Source organism: Vidua macroura, chromosome 26 (genome assembly GCF_024509145.1).
Source record: "Vidua macroura isolate BioBank_ID:100142 chromosome 26, ASM2450914v1, whole genome shotgun sequence".
Classification (NCBI taxonomy): domain Eukaryota; kingdom Metazoa; phylum Chordata; class Aves; order Passeriformes; family Viduidae; genus Vidua; species Vidua macroura.
The window spans coordinates 2,021,400-2,047,652 of record NC_071596.1 but is presented as its reverse complement, the minus strand read 5'-3'; the positions used below and the strand labels follow the sequence as shown (position 1 = coordinate 2,047,652).

Below are 26,253 nucleotides of genomic sequence, written 5' to 3'. Positions count from 1 at the left end.
CATTGTAGTTTTTCCTTCCTACCAGCAGCTCTCAGTTTGTCAGTTCTGATCAGAGTGGTTTTCCTGCAGCTGCCATGAGAAACACTGAGCCTTGAGGAATACTGGAGGCTTTTGGTGGGCTTTAGGTGTTGGCATTGGGAAGTGAGAACCTAATCCACAGTTTCTCACTGGAATCCTCTTTCCTCCTTGGTGGCTTCATTGAATTAAGCAGATAGTTCTGTGCACAGTCAGCTCCCCTTGGGCCAATAGAGTGATTATTCTTTGGTGTCCTGAAGAATATTTAATTTATAGAGCTTTTCCATGAGTCTTAAAAGCACTTTGTTAACAGGTCTTTAGTCCTGGGAGTAGGTTGTACAATCTGATTTAGTCTAGGCCAGAGAACATCACTGGTGGCTTTTGGTATCCAGCATTTATTTATTCTGTGGTGCAAGAGTGTGGCCTTTGGTTGTGTCATTCAGTGTTGGGGTTTGATCAGAGCAGACCTTAAAAAGACCTCTTTTAAATTTTACTTGAATTGCTGGCAGTAAATGATTTTTTTTCTCTTTCCAGAGCGAGGCTATGATCCCTACAACCCCGAGCTGCCCAGGCCCTCGCTGGAGGTGGAGGATGGCTTTCTGGCTGACATTACAGATGTCACACCCGGAATTCTGGAGCTGGAGCTGGTCAACAAGGCCATTGAGGCAGTGAAGAACGAAGTGGAGAGGGAGCAGAAGAAGTACGAGGAGCTGCTGGAAACCACGAAGGAGTTTGGTGCTTCAGAGGGCTCCTCACTCATTTCAAACACACCCGTGTCAGCTGCTGGGCCTCAGAATGATTCCTTTGCCTCCTTGGAGTATAATCCAGGGAGCTACAACTTCAATAACTCGGACTACAACCCCACTCCTCTGGCTGCTGCTGGCCGGTCCAGTAAATACACTTTGGATTCCTCCCGCTCCAAAGGGAGCTCACTGGAATATGTCCCCAAGGCTGTAGTACAGAATAAAAAGTACAGCAGCACTGTCACTAACAACAAATACGTGATTGATGACTCCAAGCCTTCCACAGACTTGGAATATGACCCCCTTTCCAATTACTCTGCCAGGCTGTTGGGCAAAGCCACGACCAAGGGGTCCAAAAGGGAAAGGGCCTCTGATTATGAGGACTCCTACTCTCCATCACGGAAGAAGCTCTGCGAAGATCCCGATGATGATGAGGTGTTGGCCAGGTTCTCCTCCTCTGAAGATGAGGCTGAGGTAGAATATAAAACAGCTTCTGGTAGTTCACCCTCAAAAGCTGGTTCTGAGAGTGAGTCAAACGAGTTCTCCAGCAAAGAGCAGAGCACAAAAGTGGATGGCTCTGCTTCCCAGGAGAGCAAAGAAGCAGCACAGCACAGGGAGGACCTTCCAAATTCACAGAAAAACCTTGCCAAGAACTCATCAGACAAGAGCTCAAAGGCAGCGAAGTTGTGTTCTGGTAAGAACAACAAGGAAATTGAAAATAAAAACAAAGACTCCAAAGACAAAACAAAAAAGAAGAAAACTGATGCTAGTAAAGCACCAGGCCTCAGTGAGGCTGGGAAGAAGGAGAAAAATAAAAATGCAGACAAAGACAAAGTGCCCAAGAAAGAAGAAAAATTAAAAACCAAGAATGAAGAGAAAAACTGCAAAGACAAAAGCATCAAAGTGAAAACAGATGGGAACTTGAAGAAACCTGAAAAACAGAAGTCAGAAAAAGTGGATGGGTGTAAGAAAGAAAAATCCAAGTCCTCCACCAGCAGTTCAGGAAAGAGCAATAGCGAGGGTGTCACCAAGGGCACAGAGAAGGTGGGGAGCAGCAAGAAGGATTCGCAGAGCAGAACAGCTGATGTGAAAAATGGCAAGGAAAGCTCTGGTCGTAAAAACAAGGAGAAAGGGACCAAGACCTCCCTGGAGCGAAAGAAAGACAAGGTCAGTTGTGCAGGACAAGGAGACCCCAAGAAGGGTCGGAAGCAGCAGAGTTTGAGCCACGTGGACCTGTTTGGAGATGAGAGTGGAGATGAGGATGACAAAGGCCGGCCTTTGTCCTCCTCCTTACTTGATGTGAGCTCGGACTTGGACGGGACTGACTCTGGCTCAGCCTCTGACAGTGACAAGGACAGGAGGAAGAAAGTGAAGCGCTCAAAGTTGTCCAAGTCTTCATCATCTTCCTCAACATCTGATGACATTGATTATTCCATCCTTGAGAAAGATGTGGACTTCGAGTCAGATCCCATGGAGGAGTGTCTGAGGATCTTTAATGAATCTAAAGATGTGAAAACTGAAGACAAGGGAAGGCTGGGCAAACAGGTAATGCTGGGCTGGGGCTGTTGGTTCTCTCCCCTCCAAAGGTGGAAGGATTCTGCTTTGGTTTAGTGGTGCTGCTTATGTCAAGCAGCTGAAGGGGGAGACTCCATGTGTTGGAAGAATCTCTTCCTTGTTGTGCCTGAGTGCTTGGAAGTGAATTTGCACCTGAATTTACCTGCTGGATTGAAAGCTGCTGTGAAATGTGAGGGTTCAGTCCCAGTCCCCTTTCGTGTGGAAGGCTTTCAGCTTTCAGGGTTATCAATTACTTCTGTCTCCATCTGGCCTGAGAACCTTGTGGGTGTGGATGGCTGGAGAAAAGGCTGCAGGGAGTGAGTTTGGGGGTTTCAAAGCCAATCTAAGGTTGCCAGTCCGGGCACTGCCTTCTTGTTGCAGCAGAGTTTAAGGAACATGGGGGCAGGTAGAACCTGGACAGGGTGTTGGTGCAAGTCCAGTATTTGTCAGACACTTTGGAGACTTCCCCAAATTCATCTTTCCTATTCTAAATGCATACGACAGGTAGTTCCTCAGGATCTCTGGACACCTTGTGGGTGGTGCAAGCAAGAAATGGAGGGTAAAATTTCTTCAGTGGTACAGGGGCTTCAGACTAAGGAGGTTAAAAAGACAGTATTTACATAAAAAGAAAATAGTTGAAAGGCACATAATCTGTATCAGGAATTACTGATCAGTGAATTCAGAAAGTGCTGAACCAGGGACTGCCACTCACAGCCAACAGTTATTTGTGGCCTGGAGTGGCAGAGCTCAGCTGTCAGCAGCCACCTGTGGCTCCTTTGCATCCCTGTGCTGAGGTTTGGTTTCCTGCTCCTTGGGCAAGGAGGCTCACTGCAGCACAGGGATCCTTCTCTGGGAGATGGGTGTCTGTGGGTGGGATTGGTCATGGGGCATTTTTTTTGTTTATGAAATGATTTCCTAGATGGACCCATTGTGGTTTGACACTGGCCAAACACCAGGCACCCACAAAAGTGACTCCCTTGCCCTGCCCTGCTACAGCTGCACAGAGGAGAGAAAAAATTCAAGCCAAGGGTTCATGAGTTGAGATAAGGACCAGGAGAGAACACTCCGAGGACAAAACAGGCTCATCTTAGAGGTACAAAGTGAGTTTATTGCTAACAAAATCAGAGGAATATAATGAGAAGTAAAATAAGCCCTTAAAACACCTTTTTCCACCTCAACCCCTCCCTCCTTCCCACCGACAGCACAGGGAGACAGGACATGGGGATTTTGGTCAGTTCATCACCAAGATTTTCTTCCACTGCTCTGGGAGAGGAGTCCTTCCCCTGTGAGACTGTGAACTTCTCCAGTGTGGGTCCAGTCTCACGAGCAGCAGCTCTACCACACCTGCTGCAATGTGAGTCCCTCCCACGGGCACACAGCCCTCCCAAAACTGCTGCAGTGTGGGTCACTCTCCCTCAGGGTGCAGCCCTCCAAGGACAGGCTGCTCCAGCCTGCAAGCAGGGCCCTCTCCCCACTGGGTCTCCCACTGGATCACAGCCTCCTCCAGGTACCCACTGCTCTGGTGTGGGCACCTCTGCCAGGGGCTGTGCATGGATCTCTGCATCTCCCGTGGATCCCCAGGGGCTGCAGGTGGATCTCTGCATCTCCCATGGATCCCCAGGGGCTGCAGGTGGATCTCTGCATCCCCCGTGGATCCCCAGGGGCTGCAGGTGGATCTCTGCATCCCCCGTGGATCCCCAGGGGCTGCAGATGGATCTCTGCATCTCCCATGGATCCCCAGGGGCTGCAGGTGGATCTCTGCATCCCCCGTGGATCCCCAGGGGCTGCAGATGGATCTCTGCATCTCCCATGGATCCCCACGGGCTGCAGGGGCACAGCTGCTTCACCATGGTCATCACCACGGCCTGCAGAGGAATTTCAGCTCTGGTGCCTGGAGCACCTCCTGCCTCTCCTTCTCCACTGACCTAGGTGTCTCCACATGTCTCCATTGTTTCCCTCACATGTTCTCACCTCCTCTAGCTGGAATTAAAACTGTATGCCACACTTTATTTTGATTTTCTTCTTAAATCTGTTATCACAGAGGTGTTACCATCTCCTCTAATTGGCCCAGCCTTGACCAGCAGCAAGTCCATCTTCAGAGCCATCAGGGATTGGCTCTGCTGGACATGGTGGAAGCTTCCAGCAGCTTCTCACAGAAACTACTTCTGTGCATCCCCCCACTCTCAAACTCCAGGCTGTGCAAAACCAGCACAACCCTGTGTTGTTTGGTCTCAGTAATGTGCCAGGGCTTGGCATGGAGCTCAGGGAAAGGTTCTTCCCCCCGAGGCTGCTGGCACTGCCCAGGCTCCCCAGGGAATGGTCCCGGCCCCGAGGCTGCCAGAGCTCCAGGAGCGTTTGGCCAGCGCTCTCAGGGATGCTCAGGGTGGGCTTGGTGGGGTGCCTGTGCAGGGACAATCCCAGGGTGGGGTTATTGGGGTGTCTGTGCAGGGACAGGGGCTGGGCTGATGATCCCTGAGGGTCCCTTCCAGCTCAGGATATTCCAGGATTCTGTGATTGCAGGAAGCTGCATATGGACAGTGCAGTGCTTTTCTGCCTGGGAGAATTGCACTGTGAGAGAGTTTATTAGGGGTGTAAGTGAATTAACAGACTCTGGGGTTCCTGGGGAGCCAAGTGATTCAGGGGGAGGTGCTCCTCCAAAGTGCCCTTGTGGTGATGAACACAGGCTTACCCCAAGTGGTGCCCGAGCTCATCCCTAAATCCAGCCTTGGCTCTGTTGCTGAATTTCAGAGATTGTCAGGCTCATGTCAGAGTTTTGCCGGGAGTTGTTTTGAGAAACTGAAAACAAGATTGTCTGGAGAGCAGCTGGAGTTTTGAGAAAGAAACTTGTGAAGTGTTTTGTGTCAATTAACAACTGAGTCAAATTTCAAGCTGATTTCCAAGTGGTTCTCCTTGTCAGGAGCAGGTTTGAGGTGTCAGCATGGAGCAGCTTTGGCTGGAGAGGTGCTTCTGCCTCCTGCTGAGTTTCTGGATGTGACCTGGACTGTGTCACCAGAGTCTTCCTGCAGTGACAGCTGTGGCTGAACCTGCAGAAAATATTTCCCTAAATGTGGGGTGAGGGCAACGTGGTTTGGTGCTGAGCAGGTGTCAGCACTTGCCCAGGGCAGAAATGAGTCAGTTCCCAACTTCTTAAAAGAACCAACCCACCCCAAACCCCCTGGAGTCTGAAAATGCCATGGGAGGTGAGGTGTGTGAGTGGCTGGCAGGGGAGGGCTGTTCAAGGCTCCTGTGGCAGGTAAGGCTGATCCTGCCCCATGCCAGCTCATGGTGCTGCTGCTGGTCCTGCTGCTGTTCCTTGGCTTCCTTGGTGGCTTCTGGGCTCACAACATGGTTCTTGTCAGTAGCCCAGCAGCTGGCCACGTGTTCTCACCTGTCCTCTGCAAGGTTAACCCAAAAGGAGACTTTCCACATCTCCCTCTTCAAGTCTGTTCTCTTGTTCTTTTGTTTTCCAGCCATCCAAAGAGGATGCAAATGAAGAAAAGACAGAAGATAATTTAACTACCTTGTTTCCTGGCCAAAAAAGAAGGATCTCTCATCTTGTCAAACAAGGAAATGTAAGTGCAGATTTAGAGGCAGGTTAGAAGCAGATTAGTTTAGGTTGTTGTTCCAAGTGAGGATTTTTCTGTCCTGACCCTGGAAAAGGCTGCACTCCCAGGGCCAGGCAGCGGTGTGAGAGCTGTTTGTGCTGGAATCAGTCTATGGCAGTTTTATTTCCTCTCTTTCCAATTTCTCAAAAAACTCCCATGTTTAGGATCTGTTAAAAGTGGCAGCAGAACTTTCAATAAACCTTCCTAAAACCAAGGGTAGGCTGGGAAGAGTGGATTGTGCTCTTGGTAACCCTTTGGGATAGGTTGAGGTGTTCATTTTTCTTCAGTATAGCTTAATTTAGAGATTTCAGTAAAAATTAACTGGACACAAAGTCACTCTGTGTCTGCTGGTATTTTTCTGTGCCTTGTGGGTCTAAAAGATACCGCAGGAATTTGGTCAGATGTTTAAAACCATTACCTTACATCTGCTCTGAATCAGCCAAGATCTCAGCAGTATTTGTTTGGGTACTCTTCTTTCCCAGTTGTGCAAATACAGAGAAGAAGAACTAAAACAAAACAAAACAAAACAAAACAAAAAAAAAACAAAAAACAAAAAAACAAAAAAACAAAGAAGACATTCTGATTTTTTATTCCTTTCTCCCTGAGCTTTTAATTAATGTTTTCTCTGAGGGTTTAATGTGTTTCCCTCCAGGTGCTGATCACAGATTAGTTTTATGTTGCAGCAGGATAAGAGTGGAGGCTTGTGCACTAATTTGAGCTGGGTAGTCCAGATTAATTGTTCTGCCTTTCCTCTCTACCTAGGGAAGGTTTTTTTACCTTTAATAATTTGAAGTCCTGGGGTCAGTACAATGGTTTTTATTTAACTACATTTCTCCAGCCAGTTCATGTGGTTTGATAAGGGCCGTTTCTTCCAAAGTGAAGAGATAAGAGACTGAAGCAAATGGCTTGGAAATTCATTAACTCAAATATTTATTGCAAAGAGGCACCTTTTAGACATGTACAAATCTTTAAATCTATTTTCTTAATGTGACAGCTGATCCCAAAATGCTTTCCAAAGACGGGAGCCCCAGCATAGCCTTTGCTTGGGCAAACAGAGCTGATCTGGTGTGCTCAGCTGCCAGGGCAGCTCCAGGACCTGCATCCCCTGCAGGATCTCAGCTCAGAGCAGCTCCCAGCTCTGCCCTGGAGGTGCTGTAACACCTCGACTGCCACTTTTCACCTCAGAATGTGCTTTGCTGTGTCCCTCCAAGTGGAATATTTGCTCAGTCTTGCTCATGATTTATGGCTCAAGGACTGAGCAGGAGAAGGGGAGGGAGCTGAGTTTGGGGTTGGTTGCCAGGGGAAATGGGGGCCAAAGGAATTGCAGGTGAGGCAGAAAATGAGTGGCCTGTCCTGCTTGGAAGTCTGTAATTATAATTTAATGTCTGACTGCACCCAGTTTGGTATCCAGAAGCCGCTGTCAGCATCAGAGGCTGGGAATGCAGGAGGTGCCAGCTTGCCCCCAGGTGTTACACTGGGCCACCCTCCTCCAAGGAGATTTCAGGAGGGAAGGCCTGTTCCTCGCATTTTCAAAGGCTGTTAAGTAGAGGGAGAAGTTTGCACTACTGCTGCTTCTCTTGCACTTCTGGTGCTAGGAAACTTCTCTCTTTGCTGACATAACTTCTGGCACTTTTCCTGCAAACCTAAATTTGGCCATCAAAGGAAACGCGTGGGGAACCTGTTTTGCTGTAACGGCCGAGGCAGTGAGGTGCCTCCAGAAGTGGGCAGGGACAGAGCCTCTTTGAAATTCAGAGCTCAGGTTATGTAATGCTCTGATCCCATAAATACTTCTCTGTGAGGCTTTTAAGCAGTTCCAGGGCTGCACAAAGGTGGGAGCTGCTGTGGTGCAGAAATGGATGCAGGGGCTCCTCAGGGAGAGAGCAGTGGAGCTCAGTGTTGTGTGGCAAAGAGGAGTGGAGAATTATTGTCACTTTTTGATTGCAGTAGAAGGCAAAGCAGGCAGCACAGGGCTAGGTCTGCATGCTAGGGCAAGGCTGAGGGTGTTGGTAGAGCCCAGGACTGGGCTGGGCACAGCCATGGGGAACATCACACCACTAAAAGCAGTTCATGAATCCCACTTGCCCATTGAGGAACGTGCCAGTGAGCTGGGAGGCCTTCCCGGAGCATGAATCATTAATGCCATGTTTGTTGAAGGATGACTCCTAATTATTTTGTTCTGGGAGACACTTGGGATCTTGTCCTCTCAAACACCTGTACTTGCTAAGGGAGGGGTTGAGGAGAAGAGCCCTTTCTGGGGTGAGTGGAAGGCAGGGGGTGTGGATGGAGCAGGGGAGCTGCTGGCCCTAAATGCTGTTTGTCTGTGCAGGCAGAGGCCCCGAGCAAGCCGGTGGTGCGGCCGTACCGTCCCCCCACGGCCCAGGAGGTGTGTTACCAGAGGATCCAGCTGGCTCAGCAGCAGGCAGCACAGCTGGTTGGGACTGTTCAAAAGACGTCTCTCTGTTTGCCAGGAGAAAAGAGGAGGATTGCTCACGTGCCAAATGCAGCCCTCACCGCAGCAGCCAAGCAAAGTAAGCCAGTGGTGGGATTTGGGATCTCTGTCCTGTCCTCCCCCTGGTCAAAGGCTCTACTGTGTGTTTACATTCCTCCTGAGCACGTGTGAAACTGTCAGGGGATGTGTAGGACTGGCCATGACTTGAATCTTTGCTGATAGTGTCCAGTGGAAGGTCTTTCCCTGAGAAATTCCACCCTGTTGTGAAAAGCAGCAGGTCAGATGTGTACAGCCTCATCTGTCTCATCCAGCCTCCCTCACTTCAGCCTCTCCTTTTTCTGTTTCTTTCTTGGATTGTGTTTGCTCTTCATTCCCTCTTCCATTTAAGCCTGGAGGTGGCAGGAGCAGGAGGGAAGTGTTAATGAAGGCTCATTGCTGTGCCTTTATGGTGGAAGGACTCAGAGCTGACGTGTGGGGTGTCAGTGCCTCCAGCTGACAGAGTTACCTCTTTAAACTCTGCTGACTCAGTCACCCCAAAACAAACCCAAATGAGACACGTTTCCTGGCAGAAGATTTCTTCATCCTTGCCTGCAAGGTGGTAAAATTGCCCAATTTGTATCCCTTTGGAGACCTGGATTTCAGAAAATCACAGCTTGCAGTACTGGCCTTTGATAGTGAGTTCATTCTGGCAGCCTGAAGGCCAGTGGCAGGATTTGCACCTGAGTGTTTTGTGTTCCCTGCAGGCCTCGGGAGCAGTAAGGCGACTGTTGGTGGCAGGAGTGTCACACCTTCCAATGACTCTGAAGCCCCCACCCTTCCTCTGAAGCCTTGCACTTTGGCTGGGATGGCTTCCAAGACCACCAGCACCATCGTGCCCAAAAGGGTAGCACATGTTCCCTCCTTACAGGTAAGGGGAATTTGAATTCTTTCCCGTCATTCCCCAGGGAGGGTGGAATGTTTGATCCTGCTGTTCCAAACTTAGCACTCCCTGAGAGTGGTGTTTTGATTATGTTGATTGGGGGGGTTTGTTTCTTCCTGTGGTTTTCCTAGATAGCAGTGTATAAAAAATTAAACACTCAAGGGGTAGGAGCTTAAAAAGGTAGAAATACTTAAATGCTGCTCTGATCTCTGTGAATATTGATCACTTGTCTCCAATTTGAGCCTTCTCTTGTGCTGACTGGCCTGGGTGTGTTTGGGTCAGGGGCTTGGAACCTCCTGTGCTCAAAAGCCAGGGATGGATTCATGGCCTACCCAGGCTCTGTGGGCCACACTGGTGGTTATGAATAATGTCCCTCTGTGACCTAGATAGTAAAATGTGAGCACTGAACTTCATGCTGCTGCTGGTGTTTAAAGAAAATACTATTTTGTCTTTGTTAGTTGCTTTTGTTTTGTTTCTCTTTACCCCCTGGGATCTCTGCCCAGCCTTTGGGTGCCTTTGCTATGAGTTCCTTAGCAAAGTGACAGGACACAGGGAATGGTTTCCACTGCCAGAGAGCAGGGATAGATGGGATATTGGGAAGGAATTCTTGGCTGTGAGGGTGGGGAGGCCCTGCCCCTAGATCTCTGGCAGTGTCCCAGACCAGATTGGAGGGGGCTTGGAGCAACCTGGGACAGTGGAAGGTGTCCCTGCCCGTGGCAGGGGGTGGAATGGGATGATTTTTAAAGCCCTTTCCCACCCAAACCATTCCATGATTCTGTTAAGTCCCTCCTTTTCACGAGCCCTGGAAAGCTGTTACTTGCTAAGACAACTGAGAGCAGAATTCCTCCTGGAGCAGCCTGGGGATGGCATAAGGAGCTGTTTGCTGGAGTGGATGGCTGGTTAGTGCCAGGACTTGATTAAAGATCCCTTTATTGATGATGGTTTGTGTCAAGATCTGTCAGAACTTGCTCTGATTATTTCTAGAAGAGTGAAAAGTAATTTTTTTCCTTTCCCACCCAAACTGACACCATAGTAACGTAGAACTTGAAGCTGATTCAAAAGAAGAGAAATAACTGAAAGGATTAAGTATTTTAGCAGTTCCAGAGGTGCTTAAGGGTATAATGTTAGAGACTGAGAATTTATATATTTAATGAAAAGGACCAAATCCCCTTGAACAGGGCATCAAGGTGAGAGTCTCCTGGGGAAAATGAGCACTTTTCCCATTGAGATAGGACCAGTTGCTCCCCTTGGAACAAGCTCACATCTTCCACAGAGCTATTTTTATTCCAGGTTGCAGCAGATGGTTTGGTTTATGGGTATCTCTTGGGTGGGATGGATAACAACTGACAAAACAATTGGGTATTTTAGAGATGAATGAACATTTTCCTCTCTGAAAAAGAGGCAAGTGTGCTATGCAAGTGTGCTGTGGTGTGGAGGATAAACTGATGTGAAATGGAAAGCTGCAGTGGTTGGATATAGCTCAGTCCAACATGCAGCTTTTGAAGAACATGCCATTAAACTGAAGGGGTAAATCCTTTTAGGATTTAAACATCATGACTGGCATTAAAAAAGGAAGAAAACCCCCAGTGCAGTCTATTTGCAGGAATGCCCCAGGAAGTGGGGGGTGGGATAAGTGACTGCCAGTCTGGCAGGAGGGGCCTCCTGTTCTCTTTTCACAGCCAGAGAACCAAACCTGTGTGTGGTGCCCATAGCTGGAGTTGTGTGTTCATGGCTCCAGCTCAGCCTGTGGTGCTTGCTGCCATCCTAACCTTGGCTCTCCCAGTGGAAATGTCAGCATTTCCTGCTCTGGAATGCTGTGTGTGACTAATGCCACTGGAGTCCTTGGCTCCTGGCTGACTTCAGAGTGAAATACAGCTGTTTTCTAAAGGACTTAGAGCACTGAAGGTGATGAAGCCTCAAGTGGTATTTTTAGTACCAAAAGTGCTGCGTGTTACATTTGGCTTTGGGCAGATTTTCAAAAAGGAAGTCACCCCATTATTAATAACAGGAAGTGGGAGAGCCTCAGAGCAACCTCCTGGAGCCTGACCTGCCTCTTTCTCTCTCTGTCTCACCTCCAGAGCACCACTTTACAGAGGCCTGTTATTCCCACAGAATTTGGTGCTAAAGTCCCAACCAACATTCGCCAGAGGTATCTCAATCTCTTCATTGATGAGTGCCTGAAATTCTGCTCCTCCTCCCAGGAAGCCTTCGACAAGGTCTGTACAGATCCTGCTTCTCAGGAATAACGTTTGCAGCAGGGAATGACATCCTCTGCCTTGGCCAACACCCTCTAAAATGGTAGCAAATCCAGAAAACTGAATTGGATTTATGCTTGCAGAAACTTGGGGGTGGGAACTAGATGATCTTAAGGTCCCTTCCAAGCCAAACCCTGATTCCCTGAAGACTCCCCTATCCACAGCTGAGGAAACTGGCATTAAATATTACCAGACTGGGCAACAGCAAGTGTCATTCCAGTGGGGGCTTCCAGTAGGAAATCCCATCTTTCCCTTCATTTATAAAGCTTGCCTGAGGCCTTTAATAACCCCAGGAGAGGAGAGCAGAGGAATGTGCATTGTGGTCAAAGAGCTTTTGCCTTGCTGCAGCCAGAAAAGCCTCCTGGAATCAGTGCTGAGCACAGGGAAGTGTTTGGGATAGATGTATTTGGTTGGGAATTGGTTCCTTGCTGCTTCTGAAGGCTATTAAGGAGACTTTTAAGGAGCCTTCTAGCAGTAGGGACAGTATAGTAGGATTTCCAAAAGCAGAGTGGAGAGAGTAATAAATTTTATTGGAAAAGCTTGGCTGTTAGTTGGGTAAATGTGGGACATTGTGTGGTGTGTTCCAAAACAAAGCAGACACCACGGGGATTTCTTTTGTGGGATTCCACCTTCCCAAAGAGTCACCATTTGCCAAACCTCTTCTTACCAGTTAAGATCTTGCACTGCACTAAAGTGGGGAAAGCAGCCTTTCCCAGGCAGTTCCAAGAACAAGAATCAAGAATTACTTGATGAAAACATGGCAAGGTTAGATCTTCTACTTAAGCCAAGGTGGCAGCAGACTTTACACTGGGGGAAAGAGAAGGGATGATACCAATTTAAAATATGTTAAAGTTTAAAAAAAATTTTTTTTTGCTAATTAGGGAATTTTTATTAATCTCTTTGGAACAGTTTCACGTGAAACCAAAAAAAGTGCTTTTTCCAGCACTTTGTTTAAAATAAAATTACTTTTTTTCCTCTTACTTACCTGAGCAAGTACATATTGGTGCCATGTTCTGCTTTATTACTCAGTTCCTTGTCAGACAATTTTTTTTTTTTTTTTTTTTTTGCTTGAGGCCTTGTGAAGGCTGACTTAGAACTGGTAAGAGCTAAAGAATAAAGCAGGGATTTATTAAAAGGCCTCAATGGATCCACCTTGGGCAGCACAAGAGCCCAGCCAGGGCTGCACCCAAGATGAACCAAAATGGTCACAAAATGCACAACTGGTCATGGGGTCTCTCACTGTGATCAGTTCTGCTCCATTTGCATATTGGAGTTCATTGTCCAATTCCAGCTCCAGCCCATGCAGTCCCATCCTTGTTTTTCTCTCTTCATTCCACGTTGTTTGTGCTCCTGGGGCTGAGATTTGGATCATTTGTCCTTGGTCCCCAGCTGGAGAAGGAATTGTTTTGTCTCCCTGCTCTGTGCAGAGAGCTCCCCATCCCCTGATGTGAAGCCCAGAGCCACACACTAAAGCAGCACAGAATGTGAAAAATAGAAAAGCTCAAACCTGAGGCATCACTACTTGGAGTCTGTATTAAAGAGCCAAACATTTTTTTCCTCCAAAAGTAATGGAAGCTGTGGCTGCCCCATCCCTGGAAATGTTCAAGGCTAGGTCAGATGGGGCTTGGAACAACCTGGGATAGTGGAAGGTGGAAAAAAGTGATCTTTAAGGTTCCTCCCAAGCCAAACCATTCTGGGGTTCTGTGGCCTGTGGAAGAGAGTGTGTGGTGATGACTTGTGCTGTTCCCAGGCCCTGGCAGAGGAGAAGGTGGCCTACGAGCGCAGCACCAGTCGCAACATCTACCTGAACGTGGCCGTGAACACCCTGAAGAAGCTCCGCAGCCTCGTGCCCAACTCCCCAGCCAGCACCAACAGTAGGTACCTTGCAGTTGAACAGCTGGAGCCCTGCTGGGATTACAAACCACAGAGAGAAACTTGTTTGAAAAGGCAGAACCCATTTCTCAGCAGCATTATGCTGAAAGGCAAACAGCTCCAGTTTAGCTTTTTATAGCCTGGCAAGCCTTAATGGGCCTTCAAGAGGCAGGTCCTGCAATGCTTTGTTGGCTTTCTCAGCCTAAATGGAGATAATGCCACACGGGTGGGGTTTTTTTTAGCACAAGTTCTTTCAAATGAAAAGCCCTGCTAATGGAGTAACTTTCACATGATGCCTTCAAAGTGATAGACTCGTCCATCACCACAGAAATCTGCTACACACATTAAGCTTCAAGAGAGAAAGGAAGAGGGTTAAGACATTTCATTATTGGCTCTCGAGAGGGTACATTAAACAATCAATTTGTGCTGTTCTTGTGAATTTTTTTTCCTCTGGTCTCTTCCCTTTTCTCCCCTCTGTCTTCATTATGTTCCTGGCCATTAGGCAGAGCAGCTGAACTTGGAGGCTGGCCTTTAGGAGAGGGCTGCCAGTTAATGATTAGTAAAAAGCCCCTCTCTGCCATTGTCTGATGTGTTGAGCATATTCTAGAGCTCTGAAGCTCCTTTCTGAAAGAAGCTGAAGGATCCTGCGTGGGAGGTTGGTCTGCAGGGCCCCAGAATCAAAGCTGCTTCCTGGGGGTGGGTGATGCCCTCACACAGCACATGAAGGGGTCAAGTTGTTTCTGTGCTGGCTCCTCTCTTTTGGTCAGTTGGAGGGCTTGCTGTGCAGAGTGAGCAGGGAGAGCTACAAGTTTCCAGCAGAACTGGAAAAGTGTCTTTGCTGCTCTTAAAATTGCTGTAGGCTGACAGTGTGAATGGAATACTCTCTGTGGTGCTGGAGTGGAAATGCTGGGCCAGCATGTGGCACAAAGAATCCATTCCTGGAGCAAAACAAGAGTTAAAGAGAATAGACACAGTCCTCCTTCCTCTTGCCCTTCCTCTTGTAGTGTCCCAAACTAGGACTGAAGTCACCCACTGGGTACCTGATCTCTGTCCCCCTGTGCTGTTCCCTTCTCCTTGCAGAGACAAGTAACAAGAAGGTGGTGTCCCACGAGGCTGTGCTGGGAGGGAAGCTTGCTGCCAAGACCAGCTTTACTCTGAACCGCTCAGGGAGCCTGAGAGCCGAGGATCTGACAGGTCAGAGCCTGCTCCTGCTGGGCTGTCACTTGTGAGGGGTGAGCTGAGCTGTGACACTGACTGGGGGTGCAGGATCAGGCTGGTGCATTCACCTCGAGTTGTGGGGGCACTTTAGCCACCACACTGTCAGAAGGATCCAAAGCTGTTGGAGAGTGTCCCAAGGAGGGACACGGAGCTGGGGAAGGGTCTGAGGAGCGGCTGAGGGCACTTGGCTTGTTCAGCTGCAGCACAGGAGACTGAGGGGAGGCTCCTCGGGGGCTGCAGCTCCTCCCGAGGGGAGGCAGAGGGGCAGGGGCTGAGCTCTGCTCTGGGCCAGGGACAGGAGGCCAGGAAGGGCTGGAGCTGTGCCAGGGCTTGGCATGGAGCTCAGGGAAAGGTTCTTCCCCCCGAGGCTGCTGGCACTGCCCAGGCTCCCCAGGGAATGGTCCCGGCCCCGAGGCTGCCAGAGCTCCAGGAGCGTTTGGCCAGCGCTCTCAGGGATGCTCAGGGTGGGGTTGTTGGGGTGGCTGTGCAGGGCCAGAGGCTGGACTAGATGGTCCTCGTGGGTCCCTTCTAGCTCAGGCTTTTATGACCTGAAGAGCTGGGATTTCTCTGTTCTCTGGCTGCATCACAGAGCTGCAGAGTCCCTTGGGGGATGCTGACACCACTGACCAGTGCCCTCCTTCTGTCCTCACTGGGGCTCTGAGGTCACTGCTGCAGCCTGGCTGGCTTTGATGGAGCATCAATAACCATTCAGAGCTGCCTCTTGTGCTTTGGGCATTATTTTACTTCAACTTTCTTGCCCTGAAGCAGTTCTTTACAATGTGCCTGTCAGATTAAAAGGCAAACTTAAGAATCTCCATCTCTGCAAGGCTCAGTTTCACTTTCACCAATGTCACAGTAAGGTCGTATCATAGCCAAAGGGTTGTGCCACGAGCATTTTTCATGTGGGCTCAAATCAGTTATGGGTATTTTAGTTGCCAAGAGACACAGGCAAATTGTGGAGGAGATCAGAGAAGAGCCAGGGAGGCCATGGAGCAGAAGGAATTGACATTGAGAAAGCTTAAAAGGGCCAGTATAGCTCAGCTAAGCAACATCAAAGGGCACCCAGAAATATTGGAAGGGTTTAATGCAGCAGCCAAAGGAGATATTGAGCAGAGTGCAAGAAGTTATAATTATTCTGTGAAATGAAACAAGCAGCATGAAATCAGTAGCAGGAAGAAACTTTTGATAATGAAGTTTTTAGGGAGCTGTGCATGGCCTTTGAGGGGTATTTGAGGGCTGTGTTACCAGTTATCAGCTGTTGAATTTAAACATTAAAATGGGAGAAGACTCACATTTAGTGACAGGACAAGGGGGAATGGCCTCCCACTGCCAGAGGGCAGGGCTAGATGGAATATTGGTAAGGAATTCGTGGCTGTGAGGGTGGGCAGGCCCTGGCCCAGGGTGCCCAGAGCAGCTGTGGCTGCCCCTGGATCCCTGGAAGTGTCTAAAGCCAGGCTGGATGGAGCTTGGAGCATCCTGGGATGGTGGAAGGTGTCCCTGCCATGGCAGAGGGTGGAATGGGATGATCTCCAAGGTCCCTTTCAACCCAATTTAGGTTGGTTCTATCAGTAACAGCAAGGCTGAAGATGGACCTTTTGGAGGAATTCTGTTCCAGCTGTGCTTTCCAGACTTAACGCTCCTCGTTCAAGGAGTTTAAAAATCAACTTGTACAATAATGGCCAGGTTTTGAAAATGACCACCCAACACCTATTCCCCTGTCCATCCTGAGCTGAGGCAGTAGAAGCAAGTACAGAATAGGGAGGGAAATTCAATTTATCAAGGCAGGAGACTTGGTAAAGGCAGAGAAGCAGGCAGTGTGTCCTAGTTTAGGGCAAAATTTGGGAGAGGACCTCTGGAAGGAGCCCCCAGAAAACAACCCCCCCACGGCCCCTCCCCCACCTAGTTCGGGAAGGATTTCCTCAGAGAGAAATTGAAAAAACCTGTTTATTTAACAAGCAAAAACACTCCCCAATGCAAAAAATAAAAAAAACAACACCAGATGACAAAACTCTTTCACCGTTCTGAAGAGATGACAAATTCAGAAAGTCTCTCCTGGGAGTGGTTGCCCAGCTATCAGTCTCCAGCGCTGGGGAATGGCTGCTGCAGGTCACAAAATGCAGACTCTCGGTGGTTCTTGGTGTTTCCCAGGTCCCGGTCTGGAGCAGGTTCAGATGATATTCAGGAAAGGGAAAGGGAAGGGAAAAAGAAACAGTCCAGGGTAAAAATTGGACTGCCTAGCTAAACTAACTAATAAGCAAAAGCAAGCAAGCCAAGCCAGCCAAGCCTCTCCTAGACACAGACCATGGGGGGAGGTGAGCCGGCTGATAACAACACAAAACAATCCTTCACTTTCAGAGTCAGTCCTGAAGGCACAGAACATAATATCAGGCATAAACAGAGCACACGATTTGGGATCCAAACACCATACTGTCACCCTAGGACACAGTGCTTTGGTGGTGAGAGCTGAGCTCTGTGTTTGTGTGCAGGAGCTGCCCTGTACCGGCGCCTCAAGGAGTACCTGATGACTGAGGAGCAGCTCAAGGAGAACGGGTACCCAATGCCTCACCCTGAGAAGGCTGGACGTGCTGTGCTCTTCACTGCAGAGGAGAAGAAAGTGATTGACTGTAAGCTCTGCTGGCTCTTTCCTTCTGCAGGATTTGCTGGATACAGCAGGAGCTGCCCCTCGGTCCTGTTGTGATGGGGAGAGTGGCTGCAGAACTCTGCTGCATAGAGAGTTTCTTCAGCTTTCACCTCCTGAGAATGCTATTTTTGACCCAGAATTTATAGTCTGTAGGGCTGAAGGAGGTTTCTAATTTCTAATTCCCAGGTAACAAGTGACAGGATGAAAGGAAACAGCCTCAAGTCGCACCAGGGGAGGCTTAGATTGGGTATAAGGGAAAATTTATTCTTGGAAAAGGTTGTGAAGCACTGAACAGGCTGCCCAGGGCAGTGGTGGAGTCATCACCTCATAAATGTTGAAAAAATGTGTGGATGTGGTACTTGGGGACGTGGTTTAGTGGAGCCCATGGTGGTGGTGCTGGTGGTTGGATTTGATCTTAAAGGTTTTTTCCAACCTCAGCAATTCCAGGATTCTGTGCTGCCAAAGAGCAGCAATTGAACAGGTTGGAAAGAGGCTCCTGTTCTGCACTTGGTGACCCTCCCAGCTCCCAGGGGAAGGGTTTTTTTCTGTCTCTGTCTGTGTGAGCTGCTGTTATGGTGGGATAAGGACTGACACTGGGCCAGGCTGGCTTTGCAGTGAGTCCTGCTGTGCTGCTCTGGATTGAAGAGTTTTCTATTTGATCTCTTGGCACTGCTGGGCCAAATAGTTCCCCAGAGCCCTTTTTGCAGCTGAACAAAATGATCATAAAATCACAAAATAGATTGGATTGGAGGGGACTTTAAAGCCCATCTCATTCCACCCCCTGGAACACCTTCCACCAGACTGGGTTACTCCAAGCCATGTCCAACATGGCCTTGAACCCACAGGTTTCCTCAGGACAGGATGGGGTCTTCCTCTGAATTTTGTGAACTCGTGGCAAGATTTCTGCTCCTCAGCCCCTGACTAAAGCAGGCTGTGCTGCAGCAGGGATAAAATCCAGACTGGTGATTTCTGTTGAGGTGCTTTGCCACGCTCCCCTGAGCATCTGTGTGGAGAGACCTCACTAAAGTGTGTTAAGTGCTCATCCATGTTAACACCTTGTGCCTACATTTGTCCTGTGGTTGCTGAAGCAACCTGGGCAAAAGCTCTCTTGCATTAACACTGTCAAGTGCTGTATTTGTGAGAGCCCTTTTTTTTCCTCCAGGAACCAGCCAGCTCCTTTGTATGAACCTGAGCTCATGTTCTTGGTTTTGTTCCTGTAGTTTCCTGCAGATGTTGCAGGATCTTTGAATTTCTCCTTGTTTAACTGAAGCTGTTGCTGCCACTGTGACCAGTTGGGCAGAGCTGGGAATGTGCTAACAGCTTTAATGCTGACACCAAAACTCATGGAATTGCATGGAGATCAGAAGAATGATAGCTCCTTCCCAGTGGCTTTCTGCATCTCCCTTCCCCAAATTTTGGGCAGTAAAAGCAGAGGTGGTAGGAGGGAGCAATTGCAGACTGACAGGCCCTGCCCTAAGTGCTCCTGTGTTTAGCTGCTGGAAAATCCTGACAGAAAAGCTGTGCCCTAGAAGAGCTAAAATGTCATTTGGAAGTGACAAGGCACAGATCCCCTGGAAACCAGGCTTCATTAGCTCTGGTGTCCAAAGAATGACTTATTTATCCTGTTTCTTACAATAACTGTGTTAGACTCCAACGTAATTTGCTGTGCACAGAGAAACAATGCAGCAAACCTTGATGGAACTGGGGGCAGCTTATGTGGACCAAAGCCACTGGAGAGTCTTTGTCTCTGGGAAGTATTTGGGGGGACAGATTTCAGAGGGATTGCTGTGCCTTTATAGGAGTTTTCAACAACATTTGGACTCCTTTTTAACAGAAAACATCATTTAACAGCATTTGGGGCTTGAGTGATTGTGATTTACTTTGTTTTGGCCAGGTTAAGCAGGTGAGGGGTAGGAAGGGCTGCTTGCAGTGACCTGGCTGTTGTTTCTCTCCTGTCCCCAAGCCTCGTGCAGGATCTGCTGTCGCTGTGGCACCGAGTACATGGTCTCAGCCTCGGGGAGCTGCATCCGCAAGGAGGAGTGCGTCCATCACTGGGGGCGGCTGCGCAAGCAGAGAGGTACAGCCCTGCCAGGGGGATGGGCCCGTGCTGCCTGGGCTCCAGCTCCAAACACTGAGTCTTCCTCAGCTTTGAGCTCAGTTTTGGGGCGTGTCACACTCCCAGGTGGTGGCAGTTCCTGTGCCTGTCACTGCAGTGACCTCGCAAAGAGCTGCTGGGCTTGGCGGTCCTCAGAATGTGACACTGGGGCTGCAGCAGAGGTGCTTCATCTTTGTTCAGCAAAGTGAAGGAAAAAACCTTCCTGTGCTTTTTGAAAAGAATCAGCCTTTTAAAAGGCTGACTGGGAGCACTAGAGGTCTGTCACTCCCAGGAGAGTTCACTGATCTTGGCTGAATTCATTTGCAGCAAGGCACTAACCTAGTTTGAGCTCTGCTCTGGTTTTCCATCAGAGCATCTGAGTGGCTTCTGGAGTTTGTCTGGCTGAGTACCAGAGACTTAAACTCTTTAGATTGCTGCCTGTGAATCCACAGTTATTTTTCCCCTGTGGTTGACACATTATTGTCATGCTTATCCAGGGGATCTGCACATGAAAGCCGAAGTTCAGGTCTCTTGTTAACAAGAGTCTTCTCCTTGACCCTTCACCTCTTACTCTTTCAGTGCCAGGTGGGTGGGAAACCCACTACAGCTGCTGCTCTGGAGCTGTGGGGTCACCAGGCTGCCAGGTTGCTAAAGTAAGTGATGGAACAACACCTTTTTATTCTCAGTGACATTTGTGCTCTGCTCACAGTGGCAGTGGCTGGGAAATCCTTGCTTAAGCCTTTAGAAGAACAGTGGGTTCCCTTAAGGGGATAAAACAAGTGCAACTTAAATTGTTTTGCTCTGCAATGGAAGGAAAATCCAGTGTTTGACACTCAGCTTTCTGGAGTGAGCTGGGTTCATTTATCCTGAGCTGCCCAGCTCATCTGCTTAAGGGACATAGAAAAGCTCATGTTCTTTAGTGAATCACCAAATGAATGAGAAATAAGGGATTTCCTTTTAAGGAGCAGTCTCAGGGCCTTGGCAACAGTGTGCCAAACCCTTTTTCCCATCTTTTGCTTTCCAGATTCCCATGCTAAAGTAACTTTATCCTGGTGGACAAATCTTTTCTGACAAGTTTTCTGTTTGTTGCCTGTCCTTGGTTGTCATGAGGGGAGGAACCTTTCCAAGGAGCCTTTTGTAACTCCAAAATATCACAAAACTTTTTTGAGGGAGCCCAGCACTAGAAAAAAGAATGAAGAACTTTCTCAGATGAGGAGTTTGATAGAGCAGAGCACTGCCTGGGGTACCTTTGCACAGGTGCTTTTTTTCTTGCACTTAGGCAGCAGGAGAGTTGGTGTGCCAGCCCAGCATCCCCAGTCTGTCTTGTGCCTCTCTCTCAGGTCTCTGGGCACGCTCCTTGTCACTTGTTTTAGTGGCATTTTTGTATTTGGCAGCTGCCACACTGGGGAGAACCAAAAGCTGGAGGTAGAAGGTGATTCTGAGCAAAATTCAAGGTTTGTTACAATAGGAATAGTTGTCTGGGCACCTTAAGAGCCTGCCCTGCACAGTTGGATTGGATGGGATCAGATTATTATTTTACTTTTTTTTTCCACATGAATTTAGGATATTTTTAAAATCAGCTTCTCTGGGTACCCTGTGCCAGGGCCTCCCCACCCTCCCAGGGAACAATTCATGCCCAATATCCCATCCAGCCCTGCCCTCTGGCAGTGGGGAGCCATTCCCTGTGTCCTGTCACTCCATACCAGTATAAAAAGTCCCTCTCCTTCCTTTTTATAAGCCCCCAGTTTTCACATCACCCTTTGGTAGATTTAAGGCTGAATCCACAGCCTGCTCAGCATCAGAACATGCAGTAAAATTTTGGGATATTGGGGAGCACAGAATCCTTCAGTGTTGAAGAAGGGCTTTGAAAGCAGAAAATATTTGTAATGAGATACCATTCTCAGTAACTGGAGCAGTAAGCTGGTTAGAAAAGCTCATGTGTGTGTCCAAGCACAGGGGTGGGAAATCCTTGCTTGAGCCTTTAGAAGAGCAGTGGCTTCCCTTAAGGGGATAAAACAGGTGCAACTGAAATTGTTTTGCTGGAAAGAAAATCCAGTAATTGACACTCAGCTGTCTGGAGTGAGCTGGGTTTGCTGCAGTTAGGCAGGGAGGCAGGAGGTGGCAGGAGGGAGCTGTGCTGCTGCAGGGAGCCTGCACTGCCTGCTCTTTGTGCTTCCTCGGCTCTCAAAACCAGGAGCAACTTCCCTGCCCTCCTCCCAGCCAGGAAGAATTGGGCATTTTCAGGACAACAAAAATACCTAATAGGTGGTGTGGTGTGGTTTTTTTTGGGTTTTGTTTTTTTTTTTTTTTTTTTTTCACTTCACTGCTCAGTTCTGTTGTATTACACAGGGAGGGAAAGGCTGAAGCTGCAAGGGAGAAGTGTTTGGTGTCTCCTGGCTGCTGAGCTGCTCTCCCCATTCCCTCAGCAAAGCAGGGTGCAGAGTGGACAAGGGCAGTCCCTTGCACCTGGCAGCAGTGATCCCTGAGGCCTTTGAGCAGTGCTGGCTGTGGAATCAGGGAGAGCTTGGCCTCAGTGTTGGCCCAGCTGCCTCATTAACTTCAAATGATGTAGTTCCTGTGCTCTGGCTGCACCTGCAGTAGTGACCTGTGCAGGAAAATATGCAAATCCTGCTTTGGTTTCCTCTCTGCCCACACATGTCAGCTTTGCAAGGGCCTCAGTTCCTTGTCTCTCCAGCCTTTAATCCTGAGACAAACCAGAACAGTTTCATTCTTTGTAGGGTGAGACCTATGGGAAGCTCTGTACTGTGCTGGGCACTGCTGAGGCTCCACCTCAAATCCTGGGGTCAATTTGGGCCCCTCGTGACAAGGAGGACACTGAAGGGCTGGAGTGTGTCCAGAGAAGGGAACAGAGCTGGAGAAGGGTCTGGAGCACCAGGAGAGGCTGAGGGAGCTGGGGAGGCTCAGGGGGGACCCTGAGGCTCTGCACAACTCCTGACAGGGGGAGACAGCTGGGGGGGTCAGGCTCTGCTCCAGGGAACAGGGAGAGGAGGAGAGGGAACAGCCTTGAGCTGAGCCAGGGGAGGTTGAGGTTGGATATTGGGAAAATTTCTTCACAAAAAGGTTTGTAAAGCATTGGAAGGGGCTGCCCAGGGCAGTGGTGGAGTCACCATCCCTGAAGTGTTCAGAAAACATGTAGGTGTGGCACTTGGGGACCTGGTTTAGTGGTCACCATGGTAGGGTTGCTGGGTTGACTTGATGATCTTGGGAGTCCTTTCCAGCCTTAAGGATTCAGTGGTTCCATGGTTTTGAGCATGGTGAAGGAGGCTGTGCCCAGGTTTCTGTGGTTGTACACAAATACATGGAGCTTTAGGGACAGACAAAACTTAAACACAACAAAAAACCTCACTGGGGAGTAAGGGAGGGAGAGCATCACCTCTGGGTGTGGTGCAGGTTGGTTTTACCTAAAGCCATGTCAGCAGGCAAAAGGAGAATCCCAGCTCTGCCTTGCCCTCTGTTACCTGTTCCTGCTTCCCCTTTGAACTTCCTCCAGCGTAGAACCCCTGCTTGCCAGGAAGGTTTCAGCATAACCAGTGGCATCTGTGCTGTGGAGGAGTGTGGGAATACCTGTGTTGCAACAGCAGCTCAGTCATGCACTGGCTAAAACCACTTGTGAAATCACTCCCTGAGTTTTCTTGCTGGATCTTGTTGACCCTGGAGCTTTAGCTGGGAACAATGCAGAGTGCTTGGAAATGCCCTTTGTTGCCTCAAGTGCTGGTGGGCTGGAGCTCCTGCGGGTGTGGGCTGGCTGGGTGTGGAATGCAGTGTGTGGATGCACACGTTGCTCTGGAGCTGTCTGCTCATGCTCACACAGGGATGTCTGGGGTTAGGATCCTGCACCTGGCCTTGTCTTGGCCACAGGAACCAGGAGCTGGAGTTACATCAGAGTCAGGCCTCAGTGTGACTTCCTGACTAATTCTGCTCCATATTGAAAGCTCCTTTTCCCCAGACACATGTCCTGCTCCTCCATGTGTGTCAGTCTGATGCCACCAGCCCTGATGTGCCACTGGAATAGGGCTGCCCATGGCTGTGTTTGCTGTGGTTGTGAACTTCTCAGCCTCACTGTAGGCAAAACTTATTCCTCATTTAGAAGTTATTAAAACCCCACTTTTGTTGAAGTGGAGGTTTCTTGGAGTGGGCTCTTTGGCTTCTTGTTGTTATGATCACCAGCTGTCCCTGTCTTTTCCTTTCAGCAACACGTGCACGACGGGCGCAAGGAGAGCCTGGATGGCTTTGTGAAGACTTTTGAGAAGCTGCCCACGACTGATGGCTACCCTGGGATCTACGCCTTAGACTGTGAAATGGTGGGTCCCAAGCCAAAACAAAGCTTTTTGGGACTGGCTGAGGTGTGACACAAGTGGCTGAAGGGAAGCTGTTTCCTGACCTCATTCTCTGTGTTCTGAATATTGGTGCTGGAGGTGTAAATGAGCTCTTATTGATTGGTGTGTTTGGCTTGAGGGTTGTGCAGCCCTGGCAGGCTCTGACTGGCCCATGCTGCTGCCTGGCCTTGCTGCACCAGATGTGCTGCATTTTGGGAGCTGCAGCACTTGGGTGAGGGGCTCCACAGATCCCACACTGGTTTGGCCTGTGCCTCTCATCACATCTACCCTGTTCCTTGCAGTGCTACACTAAGCAAGGACTGGAGCTGACAAGAGTAACTGTGATCAACTCGGAGCTGAAAGTGGTGTACGACACCTTTGTCAAGCCAGACTCCAAGGTGGTGGATTACAACACCAGGTGAGGGCTGTAACACCAGGTGAGGATGGTCTTCCTCGGGACAGAGCTTTGTGCTCGCTCAGGAACTTGGTGTGGCTGGCAGCACTTGTTGAAACTCCACTGACCACCACTCCCTAAGGGCTGAGGGGCTTTGGGCCTTGAGGTGTTTCTTCAAGTGAAGGACCCCCACCTGTGTCCTGTTGCTCTGCAGATTTTCAGGTGTGACAGAAGAGGACCTGGAGAACACGAGCATCACCCTGCGGGATGTCCAAGCCGTCCTACTGAACATGTTCAGTGCAGACACCATACTGATAGGGCACAGCTTGGAAAGCGACTTATTTGCACTAAAGGTAACTTGGGCTTTTGCCTTCACATCTCCCTGTGGTGCTTTCCCCCCCTGGGGGGTGTTGGAATGTCTCCTTCAAGTTTAGGAACTGTTTATTTCCAAGGACCAGCAGTTCACAGTAGTGGGGTGGCCTCACCTCAGGTCCTGTGTGCAGTTTTGGGCACCACGATATAAAAAAGCCATGCACCCATTAGAGAGTGTTCAGAGGAGCTGTGAGGATGGGGAAGGGTCTGGAGGGGCCTCATGAGGAGCAGCTGAGGGTTTGTTCAGCCTAGAGGAGACTGAGGGGAGGCTCCTCGGGGGCTGCAGCATCCTCATGGGGGAAGAGGAGGGGCAGGGGCTGATCTTTTCACTCTCATGACAAGGGACAGGAGCCCAGGAAGGGCTGGAGCTGTGCCAGGGCTTGGCATGGAGCTCAGGGAAAGGTTCTTCCCCCCGAGGCTGCTGGCACTGCCCAGGCTCCCCAGGGAATGGTCCCGGCCCCGAGGCTGCCAGAGCTCCAGGAGCGTTTGGCCAACGCTCTCAGGGTGGGCTTGGTGGGGTGGCTGTGCAGGGCCAGGGCTGGGCTGATGATCCCTGAGGGTCTCTTCCCACTGAGGGCATTCCAGGATTCCATGGTTTGTCCAGTCTCTGAGCCTGTGTGAAGCTGGTTGTGGTGGAAGTGCAGGGGAGTGGGGTCATGTGTGTCACTCGTGGTGTCACCTGAACTCTTAGTGGCTGCTGCTGCCCTGGGCAGGGCTCTGAGCAGCCTGGTCTAGTGGAAGGTGGAACAAGATGGTCTCTAAGGTCTCTTCCAACCCAAACCATTCCATGATTCTATGACTGATCCCAAATCATTTGCCTCTCACCCCTGCCTGATCTGTTCTCTGTTCTGTGCCAGCTTTTCTAGGAACTGTAGTGTTGCTTTGATGAAGTTATGTTGACCTTTTACCTGTCCTGTTTCCTGCCTGGCCCGGTGTGCCCATCCCTCAGCCACCTCTGCTGTCCTGCCAGGGAGTGTGTCCTGCACCGAGGCCCCAGGGGTTTGTCCTGGGTCACCAGGAGAGTGTGTGGCAGGCAGGAGCCAAGTCTTTGTGCTCACATGCCAGAACTTCCCTCAGCCATTCTTTGCCCCACAGCTCTCCTGCTGAAGCCTGTGTGGCTGCCAGCTCCCAGGGCTGGGTTGGAAGCAGGAGCTTTTAATGCCTGTAAAACACTTTACCTCTCCGTGGCACCCTTTATCCCAGCCTTGGAGAGGCTTCATCATAATCAGAAAGACATTATTTCCAGTTAGATCAGCTCGAGATGACTGCCTTGGCCTCTTAGAGGCTTGATTTTCTCTCAGCACCACAGCTGCTGCCAAGAGGAGGAGCCCAGAGCAATCCAGGGTGTCACAGCGGAATGGCCGAGGGCTGTGCCACTAAAGCCATATCTCACTAATGGCTGTGGCAACTTCCAAGTGCTGATGGCATTTCAAGTTTTATTTAAAGCTTTATTATCCTGTTTCCTCACTCTTCCTGATCTACATAAGTAATTACCACTGTGTCTGGGAGGGTGCCAGGGCTGAGTGCAGTCCAGGGGAGATTATCCATAACATTGGCAGTTTTATATTCCGAGTGGAGCAGGTTGTTCCTGTTAAAGTGCAGCTGTGCTGGGGCAGTTGTGGAGCTGTTACTGATGGAGTTATGGGTTGTCCTGCAACATGAGCTGGTGCCTGGAGGCAGAGAGGAGAGGGGATTATCAGGGTTCTGTTGGAGTCATCCGTGTTGGGACAGGACACAGGTTTATCTCTGAGGCCCTGCCCTTCACTCCTGTGCTTAGGATGTGG

General features: G+C 49.5%; 1 protein-coding gene across 1 annotated transcript in view; it reads left to right on the top strand.

The window, feature by feature from the left end:
- REXO1 (RNA exonuclease 1 homolog) overlaps nt 1-26,253 on the top strand; it is a 44,119-nt gene that overhangs the window by 15,201 nt on the left and 2,665 nt on the right. The window contains exons 2-14 of the mRNA XM_053999348.1: nt 550-2,303; nt 5,783-5,884; nt 8,244-8,445; nt 9,110-9,273; nt 11,364-11,501; nt 13,291-13,414; nt 14,493-14,606; nt 17,117-17,254; nt 19,235-19,348; nt 19,946-20,019; nt 23,578-23,688; nt 24,006-24,121; nt 24,312-24,450. Coding sequence (XP_053855323.1) covers nt 550-2,303; nt 5,783-5,884; nt 8,244-8,445; nt 9,110-9,273; nt 11,364-11,501; nt 13,291-13,414; nt 14,493-14,606; nt 17,117-17,254; nt 19,235-19,348; nt 19,946-20,019; nt 23,578-23,688; nt 24,006-24,121; nt 24,312-24,450 — 3,290 coding nt within the window. The remainder of the gene's footprint in view (nt 1-549; nt 2,304-5,782; nt 5,885-8,243; nt 8,446-9,109; nt 9,274-11,363; nt 11,502-13,290; nt 13,415-14,492; nt 14,607-17,116; nt 17,255-19,234; nt 19,349-19,945; nt 20,020-23,577; nt 23,689-24,005; nt 24,122-24,311; nt 24,451-26,253) is intronic.